Raw genomic sequence first — 11,170 nt, 5'->3', positions numbered from 1 at the left:
ATGAGGGGAGAGAGATGCAGGGAGGGGCTCCATGAGGGGAGAGAGATGCAGGGAGGGGCTCTATGAGGGGAGAGAGATGCAGGGAGGGGCTCTATGAGGGTGCACCGGGAGGTGGCGATAGTAATGGGGTGTAAAATGAATAATAAATTATATAACAAATTAGTGGGGATAAAAGCTCATTTACATGGCAGGAAAGCAGCAAAAGCCACTGTGCAAATGGACGGTGCAGCTTCTTAAGACTCCACTGCAAAAGCTGCTTGAGGATTTGCCTTGAGCTGAGTGTTTACCAAGCCCTGACCTAGAGGCTGGCTCAGATGTGGGCCTCCTGGCTCCCTCTCCTGGGGGATGGAGCATGTCCAGGAATGACCTGGGGATCCTATATCTACTGCTCTTGGCGTGGACTTGGAAGTCTGTGGTATGGTGGGTTCAAAATCCAGCTTAAAAAGGGCTGGGGTTGTGACTCAATTGATAGCATTCACCTCTCAGGAAACTCTGGCTTCCACATAAGTCAGGCATGGTAGTAAACACCTATAATGGTTGGCACAGGACAACCAGAAGCTCGTTCTTAGCTATATATCCAGTTTGTGGTTAGTCTGGAATACATGAGTTGAGAGAGAGAGAGAGAGAGAGAGAGAGAGAGAGAGAGAGAGAGAGAGAGAGAGAGAAGGAGAGGAGAGGAGAGGAGAGAGAGAAGAGAGAGAAGAGAGAGGAGAGAAGATCAGCAGTAAGATGTCCCAAAGGGCAAGTCTGACGACCTGAGTTTAGTCCTAGGATTCAGAATGCAGAAGGGGAGAACTATTTCTGAAAGTTGTCCCCTGACTTCCACTCATGTGCTGTGCTAGCACACGAACCCCACAACACAATAAATAAGTAGATTTAAAATAAATAAACAAACAAACAAACCAGCACTCTCTGGCCACTGCTCAACCCTAATACTCCAGCCCAGGCCTGAGACTCAGCCTGAAGAGGCTCTGGCATGCCTCGAGCGTGGCAGGAGGAAATGCTTTCTGGAAAGGCGGGCGCCCCATCAAGAGTTGGGAGATGCTAAAGGAAAAGAAGGGAGACATTTCGAGAAGAACAAGAGGCCTCCCTGAAACAGGCATGTTCAGAGGCCGAGAATCTGGGGATATCGAAGTTTCCAGACCACAGAGATGGGCCTCCAAGAAATAGAAAGTCAGGAGGCTTGTGCCTCAAAGCCAGATCTCTAGGCCTTGCGTCCAAGAAACCTTCTCACAGAAGGTAACATGAATGGATAAGGAGGGGCCTTTAATCCTGGGCTTCAGAACCAGAGTCGGTTTACTTTGTGGAACTGGGGATTGAATGGAGGCCCTGGTGTCTACTAGACAAATGCTCTCTCACTGGGACACATGCCCAGCTTTGGTTTCTGCAGTGTCCCCATACCCTTGGACTCAGTCTTTCTGCCTCAGCCTCCCTGAATGCTGGGACTCCACACACCTTAGCCAAAAGCGTATGTTGGACTTAATTCAGTGGTGAACANCTTTAAATCTCAGCCCTTGGGAGGCAGAGGCAGGAGTATCTATGTGTTCAAGGCCAGCCTGGTTTGCATAGTGAGTTCCAGTACAGTCAGGGCTACATAATGAGACAGTATGCTTTTTAAAAATTGTGGGGCTGTGGCTGTGGCTGTGGCTAGAGATGTGGCTCAGTGGGTAGAGCGCTTACATAGCACAAATTCCAAGGCTCTCTTCCCAGGGATTCCAGCACTTGGAAGGTGGAAGTAGAACCTAGAGTTCAAGGTCATTCTTCGATATGTAGGGAGTTTGAGGCTAGCCTGGGCTACATAAGACCAAGTCTGGACAAAGCCAAAAACTAAACAACCAGAAAGTGTGGGGTCTTAGGACATGAAGGGACCCTGGCCAACTTGAGTGCGGCGAGCGTGGCTCTGGCAGGCTTAGCTTTTCTTTCCCATGCCTTCTGCTTTGCTAAAAACTGTTATGTGGCCACTTCCTCCTCCTGAGGCTGACTACCAAGGTTCAGCTATCAAAGTATGGAAGTCCAACAAAAAAGCCCCCTTCGGGAAACATGGGGTTTTTCTCTTGTATCTTTATAAACCTCCATTTGCCTATGGGCCACGTCTATGTCCTCACCATCCAGAGGCAATCCTTAATTCCACTCCAGGACAAACACCCTCCCTCTCCTCCCTCTCCCTTGCTTCCCTCCCCTTCTCCCTGCCCTCTATCTCTTGTCTTTATCTCTCATTTCCTGCCCTCCATCCCTCTGACACAAATAAATCTCCTTTGTGTTCTCCTGTTAGGAGAAGTAATTATGCTAAATTTCTCAGGGTGGAAACCCCAGTTTGAGAGTTGGGCACTCGGGCCTTTAAGATGGCCCAGAGAGTAAGGAAGCTTGCAGCTAGATTCACACTCACCAAACTCTCTCTCTCTCTCTCTCTGTGTGTGTGTGTGTGTGTGTCTTTCTCTTTCTGTATCTTTGTCTCTGTCTCTTTCTCTCTCTCTTACACACGCACACACACACACACACACACACACACACACAAGTAAAATCTGGGGACCCTGAAAAAAATTGGATTCTTGGGGCACCAAGGCCAGCCTCAGTCTTAAAGGACAAGCGGTGGGAATCTGTCAGGAGTGAGGGTGGGGGTTCCCATACCGGATCAGTGTGGCCTCCTCAGGCTCCAAATTCCCCAGCAGCAGGCACAGCAGCAGCAGCAGTGTTGTCGACATTTCTGGGGACTAGAGCTGGGCCAAGACGTCCTGTGGCCCTTTTCTTCCCCCTTGGGACTCCACCCTGTTCACGCCCCACCACCTACTGGAACACAGAAGTGACGTGTGTGTGTGTGTGTGTGTGTGTGTGTGTGTGTGTGAAGTCCTTCAGTAGTGGGGGGCCAGAACCGGGCTGTTTAAGGTATGTGCTGAGTGTGTGTGCTGAGGTTCACTGGTTCCTGGCTTGTACCTTTGAGAGAGTGGGGAGGGAGACGAGCACCCACCCCTTTCCTGCCCCTGTATGGATTTTATTTTTGACTTTCAGTTCACTTTTCTGAGACTCATTAACCACATTTTTTTCCCCCCCTTGAGCAAGAGGGAGGAACAGGAAAGGTCTGTGGAGGGTCTGGGAGGGGACACCCAGTTACAACAGAGGTGTGCTGTCCTATGCGGGTGGCTCCGTCAGCTGCTCAGGAGGCCCACTCTTTCTGTCTTGCCTGGTTTTTAGGGAGAACGGGTTCCCTCTCTTTACACATTTTAATTAGTTAGTTCACTTGTGTGTGCATCCATGCGCCACAGCAGGAATTCAAAGGACAAAGGACAACTTGCAGGGGTCACGTCTCTCCTTTCTGCGGGTGTGTCTCAGGAGTCCAGCACAGGTCAGCAGGCTTGGCGGTCAGTGACGTCTTCATCTGCGGAGCCATCTCCCTGGCCTTCCTTTTCATTTGAAACAAGACCTCATGACTTTACCGAGCTCAAGCGATCTTCTTGCCTTAGCCGCTAGAACAACGGTTCTCAACCTGTGGGTCCTGACCCCTTTGGCGGCCACATATCAGATATCCTGCATATCAGATATTCCATTCCGATTCATAACAGTGGCGAAACTACAGTGACAAAGTAGCAACAGCATAGTTAAGTGGCTGGTGGTCACCACAACGTGACGAACTGAACCCTGTAGGGTCGCCGCACTGGAAAGGCTGAGAAGCACTGCCTAGAGTTGTGGACTGAAGGCATCCGGCAGGGCTGGAAGATTCCAGAAGCACCTTCAACCTAAGTGTGAAGACCTGAGTTCCAGCTCCCACACTCACACACGGAGCTGGCCTGTGCCGCGCGTGTGGCAGTCCTGGCACTGGGGATGCAGCTAGATCTACCCCAGTGGTTCGCTGCTCAGCCCGACGAGCCAATCAACGAGCTGCTCAGCCAGACTAGCCAATCAACGAGCTCTGGGTTTAGTGAGGGAGTCCGACTCAAAAGCACAGGGAAGAGTGATAGAGGACACGGACCCCAGGCCTCCCGATGCACGTGCACAATACTACACGCCTGTGATCCCGACAACTGGGAGGCAGAGGCAAGAGGATCAAGAGCTGAAGGGCAGCTTTGGCTAAGTTTGAGGTCAGCCTGGGCTACATGAAAACTGTCTCAAGAGAAAAATTGAAACTTCGCCCTCACCGCCTGCGGCAGGCAGGAAGGAAAGCTGGTCCTACCCCTCATCGACTGCAGCGCTCCAGAGAACAGCCCTTGCACCTCACCTGGGCAACACAATAAAGCTGGCCCTGCTGGCATGGCCAAGGGTGAGCTTGTCCCTGAGGGCCTTAGAGCAGGAGAGCTCACCGTGGTGGTGTAGGAGCAGGAGAGCTGGCAGAGTGACCAGCTCAGCTACCGCGCAGACCCAGATCCCGGGCTTGGAGCTGGCCCACCCTAACATCTACCTCATCTGTGAACTGCTGGAGCCAAGAAGGGGCCCATCCTGCAGCTCCAAAGCTGAAGGATCTGGATATCTGCGAGGGGTCCTGGTGAGATTTCAGTATTGATAGTGTAGCAGAAGGCCAGAGGCCTCAAACAGACTCATGATCACCGCAGTGAACATTTACAAGCAAACTTGCAAGTGTGAACAAAGCAGTAGACTGAATGACACACGGGACACACTACAGCTTCCACAATGAGATTGTTTTTTGTTTTCTTTTGGAGGGGGAGGGTTGCAAGGGCAGAGGCGATTAGTGAGATTGGGGTTCATGAAGTGAAATTCACGGGTGGCGCACGCCTTTAATCCCAGCACTCGGGAGGCAGGGGCAGGTGGATTTCTGAGTTCGAGGCCAGCCTGGTCTACAGAGTGAGTTCCAGGACAGCCAGGGCTACACAAAGAAACCCTGTCTCGAAAAACAAAACAAACAAACAAGCAAACAAAGAAACAAACAAATAAATAAAAAGTTAAAAAAAAAGAAGATTGGACTTGGAGGCAAATGCTTGTAATTCCACAAATTGGAAGCCTGAGGGAGTAGAGTCTGGAGTTCAAGGCCTCTGTGAGAAAAGAGAGAAAAAGACAAAGACAAAGAGGAAGGAGGAGGAGAAGCAAGGGAGGAACAGGAAGGGAGGGAGTCAGACTTAGTGCCACAGCCCTGTCATCCCAGGTACCTGAGAGGCTGAGGCAGGGGCATTGCAAGTTCAAGGTTAGCCTTGGCGACTTACTGAGAAATTTAAAAGTGGGAGGAGCCAAGTGTTGTAGCTATTCTTGGCTACTTTGTGGGTTCTTCTTTTTTCCCCACTCTTTATCCCCCACCCCACCTCCCACCCCGTTTAACGCCCTAACACTAGACAGAAGAGAACCAGGGGAGAGAAGAATTAGGAAAATCCCTGAATCTAATTTCTTTCCTTTTGTTTCTTCTTTGACCACAGCTACTAACAAACTACAAACCAACTTCCCCAAACAACCAACAAGCCCACCTATCAGGCCCCAGCATTTATATACCCTTTTGAGAAGTTCCCAGACTTTCAAATGTCACACAGTTCCAGAAACTATCTGCATCTGGCAAACCCATGCCTCTGCTAGAGCACAAGGCAAATCATAGTCAGGTACTGTGGGCAGTCTGAAGCAGCCCCATCCTGATGCCTGGGATTAAAATGGAAGCACATTCTTATATTTCTGTGTTTTAAAAGAAACCAAAATTGTCACAAAATTTCCCCTTTCTATTTTAGGCTATTAATTATGCTGGATGTAGTGGGAAATTATAAACAGAGACTTTTTCTTTTTTAAAAAATATTTATTGGGGCTGGTGAGATGGCTCAATGGGTAAGAGCACCCGACTGCTCTTCCGAAGGTCCGGAGTTCAAATCCCAGCAACCACATGGTGGCTCACAACCACCCATAACGAGATCTGATGCCCTCTTCTAGAGTGTCTGAAGACAGCTACAGTGTACTTACATATAATAAATAAATAAATCTTTAAAAAATATTTATTATTTTATGTATATGGTACACTGTAGCTGTCTTCAGACACACCAGAAAACATCAGCTCCTATTACAGATGGTTGTGAGCCACCATGTGGTTGCTGGGAACTGAACTCTGGACCTCTGGAAGAGCAGTTAGTGCTCTTAACTACTGAACCATCTCTCCAGCCCCAACAGAGACACTCAGTGAAACAAGAGCTTTTTGGGTCAGTGGCCAAGGTTTTCAGGAGACATTTCCTGATCAATTTTAATCTGTATCAGTTTTGATGGCAGCCACAGATTTTAGTTTTCTGTGGATCTAAAAACAAAATCGTGTCCCTAATGTAAAACTTTCTCTGGCCTACGTTCTGATATTAACACATCTTTATAGTATATTGGCTGATTTAATTCAAACAGTTTTTCTATAAGCCAGTGCTGTTGTTCCGTTCTGTTGGGAAACCCTTCTGCTAAGGTCTGACATTACCAGACATCCCTGAGCCGGTGCAAAATGGCAGAGTCCCTTTGTCATCGGGACTTCCTCTTCTTTGGGGGCATCCCGGACCTGAGGAATGTCACATAGTTCTGCACCTGAGACGTCTGGAATGCCTTTCCATGCTAACGGGGCATCTCAGTACTCAGCCTTCACCTGAAGTGGAATTTCTGGTTGTGTCATGGGATGCAGACTCGTGTGCTGAAGCAGACCCGTGAGAGGACATGTGATGTTTGCAGAGAGAACCGCTGGGACCCGACAGTGATGCTGCGTTTGCACAGCCAGCTGTTTCTTCTTCACTGGTTTCAAGTCCTTGATGATCTTCACTTTGTTGAGAGACGAATGGCAGAGAACTTCTCTGCGTTTCCAGCTGGTCTGATCACTCCTGCTGACTCTTGTCAATTGGCAGAGACCTGGCTGTTTCTGCTGTTTCTGTTGCTTCGGGGTTGGAGATACTTTTCAACTGGGCTGTTAGCATCCTGATCCTACTGAATCGGACTGCTGTTATCCCCACAATGAGGACTGGAATCCTCCCAACGCACTACTTCTAAACAGGTCCACATCCCATTGTCCTACTTTACCATCTTTTCCCCCCACCTTTGGACGATGGGCTAGAAGGGGCACGGGGTGCAGCATGTGAGAACCCTTATGAAGGTAGGTTTTGAAAAGTCTAAGCCTGCTTTCAGCCAATGAATAACCTTTTCCCACCCCCAAAATTCCCACCCCCTTCCCCAAAACTCTACAACACCCGGTTCACCCTGAATAAAGTGTATGCATACAAGTCCATCCCAAATTTAAAAAAAAAAAAATACACACAAGCTAAGATTGTCTCAGAGAACTGTTTCATTGAAGGTCATTGGAGAAGTCCTTTGCCCAAAAGAGCTGTAACACTAAGATCCCTGGAGAAGCTTTTTCTCCCCCCCCCCCGCCTCCACAGTCCTCCGATCTTTCTGCTTTTCCCCTTAGATAGTTTTCATAGGAAACTTCTACAACTTACCAATACAAGCTGTCTCCCTCTTCTCTCTCTCTCTCTCTCTCTCTCTCTCTCTCTCTCTCTCTCTCTCTCTCTCTTTTTCTCCCCCCCCCCCGCCTCTCCCTTCCTCCCCGCATAACAGCCATTTGTTGAAGTTTGGTCTTTTGCTGTGTGTTGTAATGCTAAGCACGACCCCCAAGACCTGGTTAGACCCAAGCCTTGCCCCACAGTTATTTTGGGGGGTAAATAAAGATGCTAACAACTAATAGCTGGGCAGAAGAGACATAGGCAGGTTTTTAGGGTTCCCAGGCCTGGGGGGGGGGGTGGAGGGAGAACTACAAGGAGAAGGTGAGGAGGAAGGAGAGTCTGCCGTGGGTTAGGTCAGTTCTTGAAAACGTGGCCCTGAGGGCTGGCCAATTGGACGTAAGAGCGGCCAAGATGAAACACAGTAAGTGATAACTCTGGGTGATCGATAGGAAAGGAGATTCTGATAGCTTAGAGGGCAGGTATCTGCACAGCTCTAGTGCTGTTTAAGGCTTATTGTAAATAATAAAAGTTGTGTGTCTTTTATCCGGGAACTAAATGGTCAAAAGCAGGTTAGAAACCCTGAGTTGGGTTTCAAAAATTTTACAACCCATTACTTCCAGTAAATGTCTAATTACAGAATCAGCCCTTTCAGAACTAAAAGCAATTTCCATTGAAACTGAATATGTATTTATAGAATGGTGTACAGACTCAAGTTTTCCAAAATCTACAAAGCGAAGCACAGCCGTCTTCCAGATTTAATTTCTTCTGGTCCCCTAGGGCTACTTGCAGGGTGTAATGGGGTTTGCGTATGCACGGAATGAGTGGGACATTTTCTTATCGTACCCTTGGTTTGTTATCAGGTGACAAATTTGTTTCTTTAAATCTTTATGTTGACACGGTGTTTTTCATGAAACGTTTAGTCTTCTAACATGTTTCCTATTAATAATTGGTCGATTTCTTCATATCCTTGTGCTAATGGACCTGTCAAACCTGTATGAGACTGAATATGGGTAATATGTAATGTGGATCGTTTCTATTTCTGACGGCCTGTTGCAGCTGTATAAATAACAAGGTTTATTCTGAATTATCCAGAATAAATTCAGCAGTTCTAATATGCAGCAAATACAGTTATTCTTGCCTTTAATCCCAGCATTTGGAGGTAAAAGCAAGTGGATTTCTACGAGTTCAAGGCCAGCCTGGTGTGCATCCATATCAAGTTCTAGCATAGCCAGAGCTCTACAGTGAAGCCCTGGTCTACAGAACAAAACAACAAAATCAAAATCCAGTTTAAAAGATGAAATAAGCTGGTAATTACCCGGAAAGATGGCTCAGCGTTAGGGAGTATCTCCTGCTCCTTCAGAGTCCGTAAACTGACAACGTGGCCACTTCATGGTATGGCTAAGCAGAAAGTTGGAATTGTGGATGTCAATGCCTAGGTGAGAAGTTAAGGCCTGGGTAAGCGACAGCTGTCTAGCCTACCACTTTATGCTGTTATTACAATATTACAATATTATAAGGAAACTTTCTCATGTGTTCTTACCAGAAAGCTCTCTCATGCTCTAGTTGACGGCAGATTCTGTTGTGTTCTGTGCTTTGGTGTTCTTGGAAATCATCCACAGTAGATGTCAGTTGGAACTGCTTTGTACAGTTAGCCACCAGAAGCTTGGAACCGAAGCATCCACCGGGCAGCCCTTCCTGCACCTGTGTATGAGCTTTTATGGTTTTTGCTTTTATAAGCTGCCCCTGGGATGGACCCCAGCTTAAGAGAGACACCTGCACCAATATAAGAAGCTATTTGGAATAAGACTTCCATTTTGAGTGGGGGGTGGAGTAATATTTACATTCGCAAGACCTCCCTGGGAACCGACGTCCTACTTGACAGAAAGAGACATGTACGTGGGTACATGTCTGGTTGGCAAGTTGGGACATGAAATGTTAGACAAGGCAAGTCCCCCACCACAGTTGAGTCACCCTACCAATGGGAGCGGGATAAGAGTACAACAAAGGCATGCTCCTCAGGAAATCCCCTATCCCTAAATCCTCATTGGTGAAATAACTTGGCACAGATGTTTGTGGATTTCAAGGCTTAAAAGATATGTAGGATCCTGGCTTGGGGTAGCAGCCAGCTCCTGAGTCTGAACTGTGGCTTTGATCAATCAGCCCTGGGATGAATGCTAAATAAACTATCCCTGACAGATTGGTGTTTGTGTGGTTTGAGGCAACTCCTGGGCCCCTAACAGTGGCTATGAGAGCAAAAACAGCCAAGGGGCACTTGGAAGAATCCAGAGCAGAGAGAGAAATAGTGGACTAAATGTGGCTACCAGACAGGGCCTGGTCAGGAGAGAAGCGGGAGCAGAGCTGGGGTATCAGGGGAATGAAGACACAGAGTGTGGGAGAAGAGATCAAGATGGGGATAGAAAAAGCACATGGCCAGAATAGCAGGGCTAGAAGGAGGAGTGAGTGGCTTTGGGGACAGAGGCTCCTGGGCTGGCAGAAGTGTAGGGTAGGGGTGAGGAGAGAGGAGCTGAGAGGAGACAGTCACCAGTGCTTGTGATACGGAGGGAGCCTGGAGTCCTGGAGGCCAATGTGCACTATGCTATACAAGTAACCTCCACCGAGAGCCATCTGTCCCTTCAGCCAGTGGTAAGAGATTTGGCTTCCTTGGTAGAGGGGAACTGGGTTTACAAGGTTATAAGGAATACTGGCTTTTGTCTAGCCACCAGAACTTAGGAAAATGGAGTTTCCTTTGGACCTGACACTGAGCACTGGAGTCACTCCTCAGCATTCACATGGCAGCTCACAGTCTTTTATTAATGCTAGAGCTGGGGGGGGTCCACTTCCCTTTTCTGGCCCCCAAGGGCACCAGCCACATAATGTGCATATGTGCATGCAAGCAAATATACACATACATAAAAATAAACAAAACATTATTAAAAGTAACAACTAAATAAGAGAGTTTTAGAGGCATGGCTGAGCCCTAGAGCACCTGCCTGGAACCCACCAGTGAGGGGAACTGCAACAGTAGAGGACTTGCCTGAGGTGCACAAGAGTCCAGGCCCATTCTTTAGAACCACAAAATAATAGAGCGAGAAGAAAGATAGGGAGAGGGTAGGGGGAGAGAGGTGTTAATCCCATGGGGTGCAAATAAGACCCCTACCACGTTTTTGTGCCAAATTTGAAGCAAGCTTTATTAAATACTGGCCAGATCCATACTGAGGATTTCCGGAGTAAGGCTCTGAATAACATTAGTCAGGGACTTATAAAGGCAAAACCAACAAGGCTAAGTACTTCCCTCCTTTGTCCAATCAGGAGCAAGCACACATCCTGACATACTTGCAGCCTGTGTACCTCCTGCCCGTGTGTGATCAAGCACATCCTATGAAATGGGCGCGGTCATGTGTACTCAGATGCTGACTTTCTTGCCCAGAAAGCTGGTTGCAGTCCAGAGGGCTGCACGGTCCACTGTCTCTGGTCTCGATGTTACATAAAACTTGTTTTCCATCGCCCCGACTGGTTAATAAAAGTGCTCATCAGTCAGTTAGCTGGGCAGAAAAGAATAGGGTGGGACTTTCAATTTGTAGTGGAGTTGGGGTAGTTCCAGAAAGAGACCAGAGAGGGAGGGGAGTGAAGAAGATGAGGAGAAGGCATGGAGAAGCCATGTGGGGAGAGCAGAAGGATTTGCCCTGAGGATGTGATGAGAGAGCAGCCACGAGGACGCACATGGACCAGAGGGAGCCAGAGCAAGACTCAGATTAAAGGCAGAGGACCACGTGGACAGGAAGTCAACAGCCTTA

The 11,170-nt window shown here is 48.1% G+C and overlaps 1 protein-coding gene across 1 annotated transcript in view; it reads right to left on the bottom strand.

The window, feature by feature from the left end:
• Napsa (napsin A aspartic peptidase) overlaps positions 1-2,901 on the bottom strand; it is a 13,112-nt gene extending 10,211 nt beyond the window's left edge. Inside the window, exon 1 of the mRNA XM_021210525.2 lies at positions 2,629-2,901. Coding sequence (XP_021066184.1) covers positions 2,629-2,702 — 74 coding nt within the window. The 5' untranslated portion in view covers positions 2,703-2,901. The remainder of the gene's footprint in view (positions 1-2,628) is intronic.
• Between the last annotated feature and the right edge of the window lie 8,269 nt (positions 2,902-11,170).

This window comes from Mus pahari, chromosome 1 (genome assembly GCF_900095145.1).
Source record: "Mus pahari chromosome 1, PAHARI_EIJ_v1.1, whole genome shotgun sequence".
Lineage (NCBI taxonomy): Eukaryota > Metazoa > Chordata > Mammalia > Rodentia > Muridae > Mus > Mus pahari.
The sequence above is the reverse complement of the archived record's forward strand: the minus strand, read 5'-3'. Positions and strand labels throughout refer to the sequence as shown.